This window comes from Oncorhynchus clarkii, chromosome 4 (assembly GCF_045791955.1).
Source record: "Oncorhynchus clarkii lewisi isolate Uvic-CL-2024 chromosome 4, UVic_Ocla_1.0, whole genome shotgun sequence".
Classification (NCBI taxonomy): domain Eukaryota; kingdom Metazoa; phylum Chordata; class Actinopteri; order Salmoniformes; family Salmonidae; genus Oncorhynchus; species Oncorhynchus clarkii.
The window spans coordinates 87,049,745-87,069,105 of record NC_092150.1 but is presented as its reverse complement, the minus strand read 5'-3'; the positions used below and the strand labels follow the sequence as shown (position 1 = coordinate 87,069,105).

General features: G+C 48.8%; 2 protein-coding genes across 4 annotated transcripts in view; both read right to left on the bottom strand.

Annotated features, from left to right (window-relative positions):
• The window catches only part of LOC139407409 (INO80 complex ATPase subunit), a 97,712-nt gene extending 94,645 nt beyond the window's left edge, over window positions 1-3,067 (bottom strand). For 2 of the 3 annotated variants that reach the window (XM_071151168.1, XM_071151171.1), the window contains exons 1-3: window positions 2,864-3,067; window positions 1,213-1,283; window positions 751-950 (exon numbers count right to left, since the gene is read on the bottom strand). In XM_071151168.1, the coding sequence (XP_071007269.1) occupies window positions 751-908 (158 nt within the window). In that variant the 5' untranslated portion in view covers window positions 909-950; window positions 1,213-1,283; window positions 2,864-3,067. The remainder of the gene's footprint in view (window positions 1-750; window positions 951-1,212; window positions 1,284-2,863) is intronic. The other variant, XM_071151170.1, reaches the window with a different exon arrangement.
• A 908-nt stretch (window positions 3,068-3,975) lies between these two features.
• The window catches only part of LOC139407407 (VPS18 core subunit of CORVET and HOPS complexes), a 37,854-nt gene continuing 22,468 nt past the window's right edge, over window positions 3,976-19,361 (bottom strand). Inside the window, exons 8-16 of the mRNA XM_071151166.1 lie at window positions 18,558-18,664; window positions 17,517-17,799; window positions 17,022-17,267; window positions 16,544-16,678; window positions 16,050-16,277; window positions 15,638-15,778; window positions 5,996-6,205; window positions 5,390-5,629; window positions 3,976-5,038 (exon numbers count right to left, since the gene is read on the bottom strand). Of these exons, the coding sequence (XP_071007267.1) occupies window positions 4,736-5,038; window positions 5,390-5,629; window positions 5,996-6,205; window positions 15,638-15,778; window positions 16,050-16,277; window positions 16,544-16,678; window positions 17,022-17,267; window positions 17,517-17,799; window positions 18,558-18,664 (1,893 nt within the window). The 3' untranslated portion in view covers window positions 3,976-4,735. The remainder of the gene's footprint in view (window positions 5,039-5,389; window positions 5,630-5,995; window positions 6,206-15,637; window positions 15,779-16,049; window positions 16,278-16,543; window positions 16,679-17,021; window positions 17,268-17,516; window positions 17,800-18,557; window positions 18,665-19,361) is intronic.

Below are 19,361 nucleotides of genomic sequence, written 5' to 3'. Positions count from 1 at the left end.
CTGTTTGAAGCTGTTGTACCAAAACCGAAAGTAAAAGACCCAAAAAACGAAACATACCGGGAACTATAGAAGTAGTGCACATAGAACAGCTCTACCGCTTCTTAGACTTGCTTTCAATAATAATGACAGATCTATAGCTCACATTTCTATGTGAATTTGGTTGAGTCGCCCAAATAAAGTGACATATTGCAGCTTTAAGAGTCAGATCAACTCATGGATACAATGTATGTCTCTGCCTTCAGTTAGAAGGAAGTTGCTAACTATACTTAGTGCAATTGCTAACAGCTAGCTGTTCCCATAGACTACCAGTCATTGTGCTAACGCTAGTTAGTAAGGAACTCTCCCTATGCCCTCCCAGGCCCACCCATGGCTACACCCCTGCCCACTCATTTGAAAATCCATAAATTAGGGCCTAATTTATTTATTTCAATTGATTGAGTTCCTTCTTTGAACTGTAACTCAGTAAAATCTTTTAAATTGCTGCATGCTGTGTTGCATTCATATTTGTGCTCAGTATACCTTCAAAATGCAAGCAGAGACATACAAATGGTATCCATGAGTATCCAAGAGTGTCTCAGTCGAAAATGTGTTTGTTTTTGTAAATATTTTTTGGGGGCAGCAGCGGGGCGCCGCGGCTAAATTAATATAGGATAAACACTGGTATATTACCTGAATAGGTATCTGTTCATTATAAATAGAGTACTATGAGTCATGACAACTCCAGAGTGGGGCTCTATAACTGTACTTTACCTGGATAGGTCTCTGTTGAAGACTGAGGCGGTCTGGCGGAGGAAGCTGTCAAGGCGTAGGGATCTCTCCAGGTGCTGAAGGTGAAGAGGCTTGGCCAGGCCTGATGACGACCATGCTGCCCCATCGTCGGCCTCTGCCTGCTCAGCCCCAGACGCCATGGAGGAATGAGACCTGTAGACCCTACTAGGGAGGGATACTCACTGGGCGAGAGAAGGGGAGGACAAAAAGAGAAAGGGGGAGAGAGGGAGAGGAAGAGAGAGGTAGGGGGTTTAGATGGAGAGAGAGAGTGATAAGAGAGGGCAACCAATGTGGAGGGTAGAGCAGAAGTTGTAATATTACAGCTAAAGATTCTGTGTGTTTTTCAGTCAGGACCTCCATGTCGTCTCCCTGACAGCTCGTCTCCCTCCGCATGCAACATAACACTGACATATGTTTGTGCAGAAATTAACAAAACAATGGAACCTTTCTAATGTGGGATATGGATATCCTCATTATCTCCAATCACAACTGTCAGTTCAGAAGATGTGAAAGGCCTGAAACGAAGAGAAAGAGCCACAAGTCACACACTGCACCCCACCAATCACAGCTGTCAAAATTGACTAATGAGCGTATTCCATCTGTGGACCTTCAAGCACTTTCATGTATCAGATTGATAAAAATGTGTTGAACTGTCGATAGAGGAAATTGAGTCTAAATATGCTTGAATAGGTATGTACAGGCATGTTTTGTTTTTCATTTTTTGTTTCAAGACCTCAAGTCAGAGGTTTGGGAAGGGTCTTAGGGGTGCTCTTTGACCCCAATCCTGAACCTAACCTATGGACTCATTAATGGGGCTCCCGGGTGGCGCAGCGGTCTAAGGCACTGCTAGAGTGCCCAGTGCTAGAGGCGTCACTACAGACACCCTGGTTCGAATCCAGGCTGTATCACAACCGGACGTGATTGGTGGCTCACATTTGGCCCGGCGTCATCCGGGTTTGGCCGGTGTCATTGTAAATAAGAACTGACTTGCCTTGTTAAATAAAGGTTAAATGGTTACAACTCGTTTGAAATGTCCACAAATCCCCACAGGAGTATGAGGTTCATGCTACATAACACCAATCTGGATGTAAATACTTTGATTCCCACTAACTTGTAAAAAGAAATGGGGACTTTTAGGTAACTTATATAAAGAGAAACATATTTTATTCAGGGAGATCCTTTTGCAGATGTGGGGAAAATGTAGGTTTACTTAATGGTTCAATCATAGAGATGATTAAGTGATAATGAGATCAGGTGTCTGCAAAGTGAATCAGGTTAGCTAGATTGTACTACAATCTAGCTAACCTGAGTTACAATGTAGCTAGCCTGCCAGTAAACACTCAGAGCAAAGCACAACTGATGAATGAATGTTCAGCTAAATTAGCTAGCTAGCTGTCTAACTGAACGGGGAATTAGCTGGCTAGTTAACGCTAAAATTAACGTTTAGCCTGCAAGTTGCGATGCTACCATAATTTAGCTTACTAGCCTTAGCCTGTTAGCATTAGCTGTGTGGGCCAGCTAACCTCGTATGACATGTTAGCTAGCTGGCTAACGTTAGCTAGCTACCTACACAACACACGATATGACATGTATATCAAGGGTCAAGGTATGCAGCTACGTTAGCAAGGTAATTTATATGTTGTGGTTAGAACAGGCATTGGCCAGCTGAATTCCTATTCAAAGAGCAGGTTAACTTTGACATGTTTGACTGTCTGCTAACCCGGCCTTTGTTACATTTGAATGGCTAACTGTCAATCTTGATACGTTTCTGATCATTTTTGAATTAATTAGGTATGAAGTTCCCACTCACTCTTTTTGAGTTATTCAAATGGGTTCTGCCCCTTTAAGGCTACCAACCTTCTCTGGACATATGAGTATTTTAGTAATACAATTCATTTTGGAATGATACACAACTTTGGCTTGTTTACAGCGAGAGGCCTAGGAATCTTTCCAGTACCTATCCGTCCCCTTGAATAGACACGAGGGTCGTGTCAGAAGCCTCTGTTCTCGGATCCCCGCGATCTAATTCTTTCTCCCTCCCGGCCATCTTACCCCATTGCTCCCTCACCATATTACCTCCGAAACACTTTCTCACCTTGGCCCCGTGTCCCCCTTTTGCGCTCTCTCGTAGCTGCTGCCGACTCTCAGTTCTCTGACTCCAAGATGGCGGGTCTAGGCAACGAGTGAGTCTGTGAGCTTTGGGTCGACAGCAGCAGAGAGGCGGCCACTTTCTGTAACTGAGGGAGCAGGGACACGGCGCCATGGCGAGGATAGAGCAGGGAACAGGCAAACTAATCGAATGCAGAGAGAGTGACGATTTCGTATCTGCCCCTCAAAGGAATCGCTGCGGAAATATAGCAACACAAACATTGTAACAAGTATTTTAGAGTCAATTCTGGCGAGAGTTTGCCCATAAGTAGTAGTTCAAATGATTTATGCGATATTATCGTTTGCTATCCGAACTCCATTGGTGGAGTCTGTTAATCCCGAAGATTACCGAGCTACATGTTACGTCACTCACAGGGGGGAAAGTCGTTACGAGTATCGCGAGCCTGTTACATTTTCCGGAAAATTGTGTAGATTTTATGACTGATTTGATATGAGCTATAAATGGCAAACAATGCACAGGTGTTACAATGGAACTGTTTAGAAGTTAGAGCATCATCAATATGTACCCGATCCTGGTCCTCCTTAAGAAGCCTTGTGTGCGTGCATATGATGCTTTACTTTATCCCAAACAAACTTCACATTCACTTTTCAATCTCATAGTTTACTATGCATTGATGACAGTGTAAACATGTAATTAATTGGCCAGTCCTCGTCAATTTATGCATATTTATGAGAGGAAGGCATCTCACTCAATCCCCTAAACCCACAATAAAATCATCCAGGTGTCTTAACTGCCATTACTTTGTATTTTCATATTCACCAGCCCAGCTTTCAGATTCTAAGACTAATTTTATTTAACCTTTAACTAGGCAAGTCAGTAAAAAATACATTCTTATTTTTAATGACGTTCTGCTCTGGCCAAACCCCGACGATGCTGGGCCAATTGTGCATCGCCCTATGGGACACCCAATCACAGCAGGATGTGATACAGCCTGGATTCGAACTGAGACACAGTGCCTTAGACTGCTACGCCACTCGGGAACCCATCAGAGGAATTCATAATAACATTCAAAACACTTGAAATAACAATTCCAAAGACAGAATTAAAGATTTGTTTAATTTTCATAGGTGCATTTTGCAAACCAAAAGTGGGTTACATTGACCTGATCTCAGATGTCACAACATAATAAACTGTCAGCCAATGAAACAGGTGTGAAGAAAGTTCTCATGATGTCATAAAGGACACTAATAACAAAAACTGTAGTTCTTCACATACCTTTTTAAAGTACTATTCATGTCAATAGCCAGTGGAACTAACTAATACCAGTGAAGATTTATAAATATGCATTCAATTTCAGAGAACATTTCACAAGTTAATTTGTTAATTTAGACAGATGAGTGTAAAAGATAGTGAACTGATCTTGTAATGCTTAATAAACCCAAGGTGTGTGATCCCGACATAGTGCAGTTTTTCTAAGCTTCGCAGAGAGAGAGTCTGTAGAATATATCATGTTACAGAGACACTTATAGGGCTTATATAGGAGCGCCTGCATTCTTCCCCACTCCTGTGAGTATCCATCGCCCGGCACTGTGCAGCTGTGGCTGTACATCCCATTATCAAAGAGAATAACAGCTGATTTTCTGGCCTACAGTGTACACACTGGTCGGTTCCATTTCAGACAACACACGCTGCGCATTTCAGTCATTTCAGACAAGTCTATTTCACCTCTCATCGGTTCAGACAGTTAAAGCACATTTCACTAATTTCAGATCTTTTTCAGTCAAATTTTCCCACCTCATATCAGGCAGTCCATTTCAGACCTAGCTCATTTCAGCTCCAAGCTGCCAACCATTTAACTCAGAGCCAGCTGGACTTCTCCTCCTCCAACTTCTGTGGATCAATAAACGGCTTGTCGATCGACTTGATCATCAGCTCGCCGCAGTACACGCATTCAAACGCAATGATGTCATCGATGTCTGACTTGATTTGCTCACGGCTGACTCCAGCACTCTCTTTGCCCAGGCTGGCGGTGTCGCCCCCCTCCTCCTTCTCCTTGGGGGCGGGGCGGTGGCGAGACTTGGAGGTCTGAGTGGCTGCAGCCAACTTCTTCTGCAGCTCACCTAGTTTAGTCTGCTTGTAGGTGGACAGGTGAGGGGTCACCTGAGGAAAGATCCACCGTTACAGTATGTGAGGTGGTGAATAATAAAATGGGTATTTAACGATTGAATCTCCTGAAGAGATAGATAGATAGATAGATAGAGAAGATGTTTTTTGGGGATACCCCCTCTAACTAATTTTCCTTCTGTATGTAGTGTACATAATTTACAAATATATGTAGTAATTACCCAATGACTGTTTGCATTGTTACATTGTTAGCCATCTCTTTATGAAATAGGGTCAAAGGTTAAGGTAAAATGGTGTGCTACTGACCTACCGGTATATATATATATCTTTAGGCAACTGTTCTTGAAATAGGGTCAAGGGTCAAATAAAACAGATTTGCACACTGACCTCCAGGAAGAGGCAGTCGTAGTGGAACATGTGACCACAGAGGAACAGATAGAAGGGTCTGTTGAGGAGGGGGAAGTCACAGGCTGCACATTTCTCCTGGTTCTCCACCACCCCGTACTTGTTCCTCATCTCCTGGATGTCCTCTCTGATCCGCTTGGCGCTCTCCGTCGCCTCCTCCATCTCCTGCTTCAGCTCGTCTATATGCTGGTTGTACTCCTGTAAAGAGCTGCAGATAGCCTCCTGCAGGGAGGGGGGAGGGAGAAGGGAGGGAGGGATATCGCTTGGTCAACTTAACATTTTTCCTACATGGGGAAATTCGTTTGGTTCCAACTCATCATATTACACATCTGCTCGTGATATGTTTGATTTGTCTGGTACAATGAAACCAATGGAAGTCACAAAAGTGCAAGCTCCGAGGTAAATGAAACACACCTCAAAACACTGAACTTAAGTATATAACCTAGGTAGTATACTAGACCCAGGTCTGATTACTACTCTGGTGTGTGTAGAAGTGTCTTTGGGCTTAAGAAAAGCTATATATATATATATATATATATATATATATATATATATATATATCCAATGTATTTTCTTAAACACTACAACCTTGAAGTGGTCTATGGTGACGAAGTCCGGGAAGAAGGGCAGTATGTCTTCGATCTTGAGCAGGTTACAGCTGGACAGACAGTTCATGGCCTTCTTCACATCCTTCTCCTCTTGCACCACGTGACGAGCGATCTTCAGCCACAACTTCTTCCTCAACTCCTCGTCATCCTCAGGCAGGTCAGCACATGACTTGGCCAGGTCCACATCCACCTGGAATAATAATAATAATAATAATAATTAATTATTATTATTTACTGTGTCCCTTTCGGGAAATATATCTTGAATCTCCACAGCACCGCTGGGAGAGGGAGAGCACGGGAGGAAAGTTACACCAGCTGGTTTAGGAAGGTTTTGTCCCCCCCCAGTTTTGTCCCCCCCCAGTTTTGTCCCCCCCCCCCACAACATGCACGCTTCACTTTCAGACCCTGATTTAACATACAGTGCCGTGAAAAGGGATTTGCCCCCCCACTTTCTAATTTTTTTCTATTTTTGCAAATTTTTTATACTGAATGTTATCAGATTTTTAACCAAAACCAAATATTAGATACATGGACCCTGAGTAATAACCCCTCAAACATTGGATGACACGAGTCCCATTATGCCTGGCAAAATAAAACATAACGCTGCATTCCACCGTAAGAACCTCATACCAACGGTCCAACGGTGGTGGTGGTGGTGGTGTGATGGTTTGGGGTCCAGCATGGTGGTGGTGGTAGTGTGATGGTTTGGGGTCCAGCATGGTGGTGGTAGTGTGATGGTTTGGGGTCCAGCATGGTGGTGGTAGTGTGATGGTTTGGGGTCCAGCACGGTGGTGGTAGTGTGACGGTTTGGGGTCCAGCACGGTGGTGGTGGTGTGACGGTTTGGGGTCCAGCATGGTGGTGGTAGTGTGATGGTTTGGGGTCCAGCATGGTGGTGGTAGTGTGATGGTTTGGGGTCCAGCATGGTGGTGGTAGTGTGATGGTTTGGGGTCCAGCATGGTGGTGGTGGTGTGACGGTTTGGGGTCCAGCATGGTGGTGGTGGTGTGACGGTTTGGGGTCCAGCATGGTGGTGGTGGTGTGACGGTTTGGGGTCAGCATGGTGGTGGTAGTGTGATGGTTTGGAGTCCAGCGTGGTGGTGGTGGTAGTGTGACGGTTTGGGGTCCAGCATGGTGGTGGTAGTGTGACGGTTTGGGGTCCAGCACGGTGGTGGTGGTAGTGTGACGGTTTGGGGTCCAGCACGGTGGTGGTGGTAGTGTGACGGTTTGGGGTCCAGCACGGTGGTGGTGGTAGTGTGATGGTTTGGGGTCCAGCGTGGTGGTGGTGGTAGTGTGATGGTTTGGGGTCCAGCATGGTGGTGGTGTGACGGTTTGGGGTCCAGCATGGTGGTGGTAGTGTGACGGTTTGGGGTCCAGCGTGGTGGTGGTAGTGTGATGGTTTGGGGTCCAGCATGGTGGTGGTAGTGTGATGGTTTGGGGTCCAGCATGGTGGTGGTAGTGTGATGGTTTGGGGTCCAGCACGGTGGTGGTAGTGTGACGGTTTGGGGTCCAGCACGGTGGTGGTGGTGTGACGGTTTGGGGTCCAGCATGGTGGTGGTAGTGTGATGGTTTGGGGTCCAGCATGGTGGTGGTAGTGTGATGGTTTGGGGTCCAGCATGGTGGTGGTAGTGTGATGGTTTGGGGTCCAGCATGGTGGTGGTAGTGTGATGGTTTGGGGTCCAGCATGGTGGTGGTAGTGTGATGGTTTGGGGTCCAGCATGGTGGTGGTAGTGTGATGGTTTGGGGTCCAGCACGGTGGTGGTAGTGTGACGGTTTGGGGTCCAGCACGGTGGTGGTGGTGTGACGGTTTGGGGTCCAGCATGGTGGTGGTAGTGTGATGGTTTGGGGTCCAGCATGGTGGTGGTAGTGTGATGGTTTGGGGTCCAGCATGGTGGTGGTAGTGTGATGGTTTGGGGTCCAGCATGGTGGTGGTGGTGTGACGGTTTGGGGTCCAGCATGGTGGTGGTGGTGTGACGGTTTGGGGTCCAGCATGGTGGTGGTGGTGTGACGGTTTGGGGTCAGCATGGTGGTGGTAGTGTGATGGTTTGGAGTCCAGCGTGGTGGTGGTGGTAGTGTGACGGTTTGGGGTCCAGCATGGTGGTGGTAGTGTGACGGTTTGGGGTCCAGCACGGTGGTGGTGGTAGTGTGACGGTTTGGGGTCCAGCACGGTGGTGGTGGTAGTGTGACGGTTTGGGGTCCAGCACGGTGGTGGTGGTAGTGTGATGGTTTGGGGTCCAGCGTGGTGGTGGTGGTAGTGTGATGGTTTGGGGTCCAGCATGGTGGTGGTGTGACGGTTTGGGGTCCAGCATGGTGGTGGTAGTGTGACGGTTTGGGGTCCAGCGTGGTGGTGGTGTGACGGTTTGGGGTCCAGCACGGTGGTGGTGGTAGTGTGATGGTTTGGGGTCAGCATGGTGGTGGTAGTGTGATGGTTTGGAGTCCAGCGTGGTGGTGGTGGTAGTGTGACGGTTTGGGGTCCAGCATGGTGGTGGTAGTGTGACGGTTTGGGGTCCAGCACGGTGGTGGTGGTAGTGTGACGGTTTGGGGTCCAGCACGGTGGTGGTGGTAGTGTGACGGTTTGGGGTCCAGCACGGTGGTGGTGGTAGTGTGATGGTTTGGGGTCCAGCATGGTGGTGGTAGTGTGACGGTTTGGGGTCCAGCACGGTGGTGGTGGTAGTGTGACGGTTTGGGGTCCAGCACGGTGGTGGTGGTAGTGTGATGGTTTGGGGTCCAGCATGGTGGTGGTAGTGTGATGGTTTGGCGTCCAGCATGGTGGTGGTAGTGTGATGGTTTGGGGTCCAGCATGGTGGTGGTAGTGTGATGGTTTGGGGTCCAGCATGGTGGTGGTAGTGTGATGGTTTGGAGTCCAGCGTGGTGGTGGTGGTAGTGTGACGGTTTGGAGTCCAGCGTGGTGGTGGTGGTAGTGTGACGGTTTGGAGTCCAGCGTGGTGGTGGTAGTGTGACGGTTTGGAGTCCAGCGTGGTGGTGGTGGTAGTGTGACGGTTTGGAGTCCAGCGTGGTGGTGGTGGTAGTGTGACGGTTTGGAGTCCAGCGTGGTGGTGGTGGTAGTGTGATGGTTTGGGGTCCAGCGTGGTGGTGGTGGTAGTGTGATGGTTTGGGGTCCAGCGTGGTGGTGGTGGTAGCGTGACGGTTTGGAGTCCAGCGTGGTGGTGGTGGTAGCGTGACGGTTTGGAGTCCAGCGTGGTGGTGGTGGTAGCGTGACGGTTTGGAGTCCAGCGTGGTGGTGGTGGTAGTGTGATGGTTTGGGGTCCAGCATGGTGGTGGTAGTGTGATGGTTTGGGGTCCAGCATGGTGGTGGTAGTGTGATGGTTTGGGGTCCAGCACGGTGGTGGTAGTGTGACGGTTTGGGGTCCAGCACGGTGGTGGTGGTGTGACGGTTTGGGGTCCAGCATGGTGGTGGTAGTGTGATGGTTTGGGGTCCAGCATGGTGGTGGTAGTGTGATGGTTTGGGGTCCAGCATGGTGGTGGTAGTGTGATGGTTTGGGGTCCAGCATGGTGGTGGTGGTGTGACGGTTTGGGGTCCAGCATGGTGGTGGTGGTGTGACGGTTTGGGGTCCAGCATGGTGGTGGTGGTGTGACGGTTTGGGGTCAGCATGGTGGTGGTAGTGTGATGGTTTGGAGTCCAGCGTGGTGGTGGTGGTAGTGTGACGGTTTGGGGTCCAGCATGGTGGTGGTAGTGTGACGGTTTGGGGTCCAGCACGGTGGTGGTGGTAGTGTGACGGTTTGGGGTCCAGCACGGTGGTGGTGGTAGTGTGACGGTTTGGGGTCCAGCACGGTGGTGGTGGTAGTGTGATGGTTTGGGGTCCAGCGTGGTGGTGGTGGTAGTGTGATGGTTTGGGGTCCAGCATGGTGGTGGTGTGAAGGTTTGGGGTCCAGCATGGTGGTGGTAGTGTGACGGTTTGGGGTCCAGCGTGGTGGTGGTAGTGTGACGGTTTGGGGTCCAGCATGGTGGTGGTAGTGTGATGGTTTGGGGTCCAGCATGGTGGTGGTAGTGTGATGGTTTGGGGTCCAGCACGGTGGTGGTAGTGTGACGGTTTGGGGTCCAGCACGGTGGTGGTGGTGTGACGGTTTGGGGTCCAGCATGGTGGTGGTAGTGTGATGGTTTGGGGTCCAGCATGGTGGTGGTAGTGTGATGGTTTGGGGTCCAGCATGGTGGTGGTAGTGTGATGGTTTGGGGTCCAGCATGGTGGTGGTAGTGTGATGGTTTGGGGTCCAGCATGGTGGTGGTAGTGTGATGGTTTGGGGTCCAGCATGGTGGTGGTAGTGTGATGGTTTGGGGTCCAGCACGGTGGTGGTAGTGTGACGGTTTGGGGTCCAGCACGGTGGTGGTGGTGTGACGGTTTGGGGTCCAGCATGGTGGTGGTAGTGTGATGGTTTGGGGTCCAGCATGGTGGTGGTAGTGTGATGGTTTGGGGTCCAGCATGGTGGTGGTAGTGTGATGGTTTGGGGTCCAGCATGGTGGTGGTGGTGTGACGGTTTGGGGTCCAGCATGGTGGTGGTGGTGTGACGGTTTGGGGTCCAGCATGGTGGTGGTGGTGTGACGGTTTGGGGTCAGCATGGTGGCTGTAGTGTGATGGTTTGGAGTCCAGCGTGGTGGTGGTGGTAGTGTGACGGTTTGGGGTCCAGCAAGGTGGTGGTAGTGTGACGGTTTGGGGTCCAGCACGGTGGTGGTGGTAGTGTGACGGTGTGGGGTCCAGCACGGTGGTGGTGGTAGTGTGACGGTTTGGGGTCCAGCACGGTGGTGGTGGTAGTGTGATGGTTTGGGGTCCAGCGTGGTGGTGGTGGTAGTGGGCTGGTTTGGGGTCCAGCATGGTGGTGGTGTGACGGTTTGGGGTCCAGCATGGTGGTGGTAGTGTGACGGTTTGGGGTCCAGCGTGGTGGTGGTGTGACGGTTTGGGGTCCAGCACGGTGGTGGTGGTAGTGTGATGGTTTGGGGTCAGCATGGTGGTGGTAGTGTGATGGTTTGGAGTCCAGCGTGGTGGTGGTGGTAGTGTGACGGTTTGGGGTCCAGCATGGTGGTGGTAGTGTGACGGTTTGGGGTCCAGCACGGTGGTGGTGGTAGTGTGACGGTTTGGGGTCCAGCACGGTGGTGGTGGTAGTGTGACGGTTTGGGGTCCAGCACGGTGGTGGTGGTAGTGTGATGGTTTGGGGTCCAGCATGGTGGTGGTAGTGTGACGGTTTGGGGTCCAGCACGGTGGTGGTGGTAGTGTGACGGTTTGGGGTCCAGCACGGTGGTGGTGGTAGTGTGATGGTTTGGGGTCCAGCATGGTGGTGGTAGTGTGATGGTTTGGCGTCCAGCATGGTGGTGGTAGTGTGATGGTTTGGGGTCCAGCATGGTGGTGGTAGTGTGATGGTTTGGGGTCCAGCATGGTGGTGGTAGTGTGATGGTTTGGAGTCCAGCGTGGTGGTGGTGGTAGTGTGACGGTTTGGAGTCCAGCGTGGTGGTGGTGGTAGTGTGACGGTTTGGAGTCCAGCGTGGTGGTGGTAGTGTGACGGTTTGGAGTCCAGCGTGGTGGTGGTGGTAGTGTGACGGTTTGGAGTCCAGCGTGGTGGTGGTGGTAGTGTGACGGTTTGGAGTCCAGCGTGGTGGTGGTGGTAGTGTGATGGTTTGGGGTCCAGCGTGGTGGTGGTGGTAGTGTGATGGTTTGGGGTCCAGCGTGGTGGTGGTGGTAGCGTGACGGTTTGGAGTCCAGCGTGGTGGTGGTGGTAGCGTGACGGTTTGGAGTCCAGCGTGGTGGTGGTGGTAGCGTGACGGTTTGGAGTCCAGCGTGGTGGTGGTGGTAGCGTGACGGTTTGGAGTCCAGCGTGGTGGTGGTGGTAGTGTGACGGTTTGGAGTCCAGCGTGGTGGTGGTGGTAGCGTGACGGTTTGGAGTCCAGCGTGGTGGTGGTGGTGGTAGTGTGACGGTTTGGAGTCCAGCATGGTGGTGGTAGTGTGACGGTTTGGGGTTCAGCGTGGTGGTGGTAGTGTGATGGTTTGGGGTCCAGCACGGTGGTGGTAGTGTGACGGTTTGGGGTCCAGCACGGTGGTGGTAGTGTGACGGTTTGGGGTCAGCATGGTGGTGGTAGTGTGATGGTTTGGGGTCAGCATGGTGGTGGTAGTGTGATGGTTTGGGGTCCAGCGTGGTGGTGGTGGTAGTGTGATGGTTTGGGGTCCAGCGTGGTGGTGGTGGTAGTGTGACGGTTTGGGGTCCAGCATGGTGGTGGTGGTAGTGTGACGGTTTGGGGTCCAGCATGGTGGTGGTAGTGTGACGGTTTGGGGTCCAGCACGGTGGTGGTGGTAGTGTGATGGTTTGGGGTCCAGCATGGTGGTGGTAGTGTGATGGTTTGGGGTCCAGCATGGTGGTGGTAGTGTGATGGTTTGGGGTCCAGCATGGTGGTGGTAGTGTGATGGTTTGGAGTCCAGCGTGGTGGTGGTGGTAGTGTGACGGTTTGGAGTCCAGCGTGGTGGTGGTGGTAGCGTGACGGTTTGGAGTCCAGCGTGGTGGTGGTGGTAGCGTGACGGTTTGGAGTCCAGCGTGGTGGTGGTGGTAGCGTGACGGTTTGGAGTCCAGCGTGGTGGTGGTGGTAGCGTGACGGTTTGGAGTCCAGCGTGGTGGTGGTGGTAGTGTGACGGTTTGGAGTCCAGCGTGGTGGTGGTGGTAGTGTGATGGTTTGGGGTCCAGCGTGGTGGTGGTGGTAGTGTGATGGTTTGGGGTCCAGCGTGGTGGTGGTGGTAGCGTGACGGTTTGGAGTCCAGCGTGGTGGTAGCGTGACGGTTTGGAGTCCAGCGTGGTGGTGGTGGTAGTGTGACGGTTTGGAGTCCAGCGTGGTGGTGGTGGTAGTGTGATGGTTTGGGGTCCAGCGTGGTGGTGGTGGTAGCGTGACGGTTTGGAGTCCAGCGTGGTGGTGGTAGTGTGACGGTTTGGAGTCCAGCATGGTGGTGGTAGTGTGACGGTTTGGAGTCCAGCGTGGTGGTGGTGGTAGTGTGACGGTTTGGGGTTCAGCATGGTGGTGGTAGTGTGATGGTTTGGGGTCCAGCACGGTGGTGGTAGTGTGACGGTTTGGGGTCAGCATGGTGGTGGTAGTGTGATGGTTTGGGGTCAGCATGGTGGTGGTAGTGTGACGGTTTGGGGTCCAGCGTGGTGGTGGTGGTAGTGTGACGGTTTGGGGTCCAGCATGGTGGTGGTGGTAGTGTGACGGTTTGGGGTCCAGCATGGTGGTGGTAGTGTGACGGTTTGGGGTTCAGCGTGGTGGTGGTAGTGTGACGGTTTGGGGTCCAGCGTGGTGGTGGTGGTAGTGTGACGGTTTGGGGTCCAGCGTGGTGGTGGTGGTAGTATGACGGTTTGGGGTCCAGCATGGTGGTGGTGGTAGTGTGATGGTTTGGGGTCCAGCATGGTGGTGGTAGTGTGACGGTTTGGGGTCCAGCATGGTGGTGGCAGTGTGACGGTTTGGGGTCCAGCGTGGTGGTGGTGGTAGTGTGATGGTTTGGGGTCCAGCGTGGTGGTGGCAGTGTGACGGTTTGGGGTCCAGCGTGGTGGTGGTAGTGTGATGGTTTGGGGTTCAGCATGGTGGTGGTGGTAGTGTGATGGTTTGGGGTCCAGCGTGGTGGTGGTAGTGTGATGGTTTGGGGTTCAGCATGGTGGTGGTGGTAGTGTGACGGTTTGGGGTCCAGCATGGTGGTGGTGGTAGTGTGACGGTTTGGGGTCCAGCATGGTGGTGGTAGTGTGACGGTTTGGGGTCAGCATGGTGGTGGTAGTGGACGGTTTGGGGTCAGCATGGTGGTGGTAGTGTGACGGTTTGGGGTCCAGCACGGTGGTGGTAGTGTGACGGTTTGGGGTCCAGCACGGTGGTGGTAGTGTGACGGTTTGGGGTCCAGCATGGTGGTGGTGGTAGTGTGACGGTTTGGGGTCCAGCGTGGTGGTGGTGGTAGTGTGACGGTTTGGGGTCCAGCGTGGTGGTGGTAGTGTGACGGTTTGGGGTCAGCATGGTGGTGGTAGTGTGACGGTTTGGGGTTCAGCGTGGTGGTGGTAGTGTGACGGTTTGGGGTTCAGCGTGGTGGTGGTGGTAGTGTGACGGTTTGGGGTCCAGCGTGGTGGTGGTAGTGTGACGGTTTGGGGTCCAGCGTGGTGGTGGTAGTGTGACGGTTTGGGGTTCAGCGTGGTGGTGGTAGTGTGACGGTTTGGGGTTCAGCGTGGTGGTGGTAGTGTGACGGTTTGGGGTTCAGCGTGGTGGTGGTGGTAGTGTGACGGTTTGGGGTTCAGCGTGGTGGTGGTAGTGTGACGGTTTGGGGATGTTTTGCTACCTCATGACCTGGACGACTTGCCTTAATAGAAGGAACCATGAATTCTGCTCTGTATCAGAGAATTCTACAGGAGAATGTCAGGCCGTCAGTCTGAGTTGAATGCAGCAAGACAATGATCCAAAACACACAATCAAGTCTACATGAAAATGGCTAAAAAGCAATACATTTGACGTTTGGGAACAGCCTAGTCAAAGTCCAGACCAAATACCAATTGATATGTTGTGGCAGGACTTGAAACAAGCAGTTCATGCTTGAAAACCCACAAAAGTCACTGAGTTAAAGCACTTCTGCATGGATGAGTGGACCAAAATTCCTCCACAGTGACATGAGAGACTGATCAACAACTACAGGAAGCGTTTGGTTGAAGTCATTGCAGCTAAAAGGTGGCACAACCAGTTATTGAGTGTAAAGGGGTAATTACTTTTTCCACACAGGGGCATTTGTTGTTGCATAACTTTTGTATTTATGACATAAATTAAATAAGTATATAATTGTTGTGTTTATTTGTTCTAATATTAGGTTTTGGTTGAATATCTGATAACTCAGCCACACAAAAAAATATGCAAAAGCAGAGAAAATTAGAAAAGGGGGGCAAATACTTCTTCACAGCGCTGTGTATTGAGTGTACAAAACATTAGGAACACCTGCTCTTTCCATGACAGACTGACCAGGTGAAAATGAGCCCTTATTGAGGTCACTTCTTTAAATCCACTTCAAATCAGTGTAGATTGAGGGGAGGAGACAGGTTAAAGAAGGATTTTTAAGACTTGAGACAATTGAGACATGGATTGCGTATGCGTGCCATTCAGAGGGTGAATGGGCAAGACAAAAGATTTAAGTGCCTTTGAACAAGGTATGGTAGTAGGTGCCAGGCGCAACGGTTTGTTTAAGGACTGCAACGCAGTTATTTAAAAAAAATAATAATAAAACAAATTAAATGCTCAACAGTTTCCCGTGTGCATCAAGAATGGTCCGCCACCCGAAGGACATCCAGACAACTTGACAACTGTGTGGAAGCCTTGGAGTCAACATGGGCCAGCATCCCTGTAGAACGCTTTGGACACCTTGTAGAGTCCATGCCTCGACGAAATTAAGGGTTTTCAGAGGGCAGAAAGGGGTGTGACTCCATTTTAGGAAGGTATTCCTAATGTTTTGTCTACTAGTACTTTGACTTTCAGATAACGTATAAGACAGGGGGGGGGGGGTAAGCTCACTATTTGCACTTCCACTTTAAATCTTGCATGTGTGGCTGTTACAACATCCTGCCAATATTACATTGTCAACAATTAGCTACATATTCATGAAAACACTAGCCAAGATCCTCACTTGTAGGGCCAGATCGACAGCTTCCTCATACAGCTCCATGATCTTATAGACCAGAACGCAGGCCTGGAGGTAACCATGTTCAGCACACAGCCTCAGGGTGTACTTTAAGTCATAGTGGATGTATGACGCGTGGGTACCAGCCTGTCAATAATAATAAAAACAACACTGTTTTTTAAAAATTAATAATAAATTAACAATTCATGTATATTTGATCAAGATACCCAAGAACACTTACCAGAGGAAACAAAGTATACAATAGCAAATATAGGGCAAAACATGACATTACTAAAAATAAAAGTATATTATACAATTATCAATCGACATCTGGTCTGAGTCCCTATAGGCCCTGGTCAACAGTAGTGTACTATAGAGTGAACAGGATACCATTTAGGGCAGTCAGTCTTGAACCTACCTGCTCCAAGTACCACAAGAGACTATCAGGTTTGTACTTGGCGTAGAGGGACAGCAGGTAGTTGTGTATGGCCTCTTCTGTCACAGTGAGCTGGTAGACACAGAACTCCATGTACCGGATGGTCTCGTTGACCTGTTGTGTTGAACCCATCTGACTGTAGTTGACCAGGGCTGGGATCAGCTTCTTAGGTTCCAGCCTGGAACCCATCTGGATCCAGGCGTCCACCACCTTATGATCGAGGTATATTTAGTATTTTATTTACATTTGATTGAACTAGGCAAGAATATTTATTAGTCATTCGATTTCCCTTTCACAAATACACATAGGCACTTCACATGCCATAAAAATGGACAATCGAGTATGGTATTGTATTTCAAACTCAATTAGAAAATACAATGCTTCAGTTAAGAACAAATTCATGGCTACTTGAACACAGACAACAAACAACAAACAAAAAAACATTTCAATGCAAGCAGATAAAATCATTGCATCACCTTCTTAGGTATGTGTTGCATGAGGATGGGGGAGAACTTATAGAAGAGCTTCTCGTCGCAGTGCTTCGAGAGCACCTCCAGGGCGGCGCTATAGTCATCATGCTGACAGTGGTGGGAGATCACCCTCTCATAGTCCTAGAGAGATAAAGACAGATTCTTTCATGTCAAACAGCAGCAGGTAAAAATACATACTTCAGAAAACTGAAAATAAAGTCGGCAGCCATAAAGGGGGCCTAAACATGCCACATCATTAGAGACCACTCTAAATGGCACAATACAATACCACGCATGAATAGCACGGCTGGGGTCAATTGTATTTCAATTGCAGACAATTCAGGAAGTACACTGAAATTCCAATTCCGATTCTCTTCAATGCTTTTCAAATTTGGAACATTTTGAATTGGAATTTGTATTACTTTCTGAATTGACTGGAAATGAAATTGAGCCTCAAGCCTGGATAAAGAGCATCAACAGATACCTGCATGATGACAGAGAAGTAGACCATGTCGTCCACATTGCCGTGGCTAGCCAGCAGGTCATAGATGGTCGTTCTGTTGTTATAGAGACACTCCTTGTGTTTGGAGCTACTGAGGAACTTCCGGAACTCATCACGCGTCTCCTGGAACACCCCATGTTTCCCCTCGTCTGATTCTAGAAGCCCCAGGTGGTTCAGGTAAAGCTCAGTCAGCCAAGTGACCAGTAGGGTGATCTGGGTCTTCTCACTCTGTTTCAATCAATCAATCAATCAATCAATCTTTATTGTCCCCAGAAGAAATGTTACTTTGCAAACAGGGGTAACATGATGAAAAAAAGCATCAAATATGTTGAAAACAGACCACACAAAAGACAAACTATCTGGCAGGTTGAGAAGTGAGCAGAAGACAAGCTTCCGTTGCTCACTGTTACAGACAATAAAGTTGTATGGTTTTGAATTGTAAAAACTTAGGTCACAAAAACATCATGCATCATATACCTGTTTTAAATTATTGAGTTTCTTCAGCAGGAACTCTTTCAGAGCCTCGTCCTGTTTTGCCTCGATAAACTTCAAAGCAATCTCTTCGAAGTAGTTCTGGGTCAGAGCGTAGCATTTAGCGCTCTCCAAGTAGCGTTTGTTCTGAAAGCAGTGTTCTGCCTCCTTAGCCAGGACCATGTCCATGCACTCTGGCCGGTCCCGGCAGTACTCCTTAGCCAGGTCAAACTTGTTCATGCTCATGTACATCTGCCACACATCCCTGGCTTCTCTCTGGATGTGGTATCTGGATTGAGGAAGAAAAATAACTTACTGTCACACTCACTTTGTCTGTTCTTTCTAGTCTGATTCCACAGATGACAGTTAAACCTTGTTCAGACACTAATGGCAGACCTAGTCTGATTCCACAGATGACAGTTAAACCTTGTTCAGACACTAATGGCAGAGCTAGTCTGATTCCACAGATGACAGTCAGACCTTGTTCAGCCACTAATGGCAGAGCTAGTCTGATTCCACAGATGACAGTTAAACCGTGTTCAGACACTAATGGCAGAGCTAGTCTGATTCCACAGATGACAGTTAAACCTTGTTCAGCCAATAATGGCAGAGCTAGTCTGATTCCACAGATGACAGTTAAACCTTGTTCAGCCAATAATGGCAGAGCTAGTCTGATTCCACAGATGACAGTTAGACCTTGTTCAGCCACTAATGGCAGAGCTAGTCTGATTCCACAGATGACAGTTAAACCTTGTTCAGCCACTAATGGCAGACCTAGTCTGATTCCACAGATGACAGTTAAACCTTGTCCAGACACTAATGGCAGAGCTAGTCTGATTCCACAGATGACAGTTAAACCTTGTCCAGACACTAATGGCAGAGCTAGTCTGATTCCACAGATATTTGGCTATTGTAAAAAAAATAAAATAAAAAAAAGACTGCCAGATGATAGTTTTGTCGATCTTGATTGAATGCACAAATTGTAAGTCTCTCTGGGCACGAGTGTCTGTTAAATGACAAAAAAACTAAAATGTCATGTAAACGAACCTGAAGACAGCCTTCTCAGTATAGATCCACACCAGGCCTCCTGCTAGGTCTTTGATCATCTTCTTCAGAGTGCCGAACTTATCAGGAAACACATCCTCGTACACCACCTGTCAATCAATCCATCCATTTAATCTATTCATAAAAAGGGGGTCCCAGTCAAAAGCAGTGCACTAAATCATACTACATTTTATTGGTCTCGTAAACATATTTTGCATATGTTATCGCAGGGGCAGCGAAATGCTTATTTTTCTAGCTCCAACAGTGCAGTAATACCTAACAATACAAACAAGTCCAAAAATATAAAATAAAGAAATATCAGAACGATATATATATATACACATATATATGGCATACTCTGAAATTGCTCGTTCTGATACACACCCAGGGTACTGACACACACACACACACAGTTCTTTAATTTTCTACATTGTATAATAATAGTGAAGACATCAAAACTATGAAATAACTCATATGGAATCATGTAGTAACTAAACAATTTTTTTTTTTAAATCAAAATATATTTTACATTTGAGATTCTTCAAATAGCCACCCTTTACCTTGACAGCTTTGTACACTCTTGGCATTCTCTCAACCAGCTTCATGAGGTAGTCACCTGGAATGCATTTCAATGAACAGGTGTTCCTTAAAAGTTAATTTGTGGAATTTCTTTCCTTCTTAATGCGTTTGAGACAATTAGTTGTAAGTACAAGGTAGGGGTGCTATACAGAAAATAGCCCTATTTGGTAAAAGACCCAAGTCCATATTGTGGCAAGAACAGCATAAATAAACAAAGAGAAACGACAG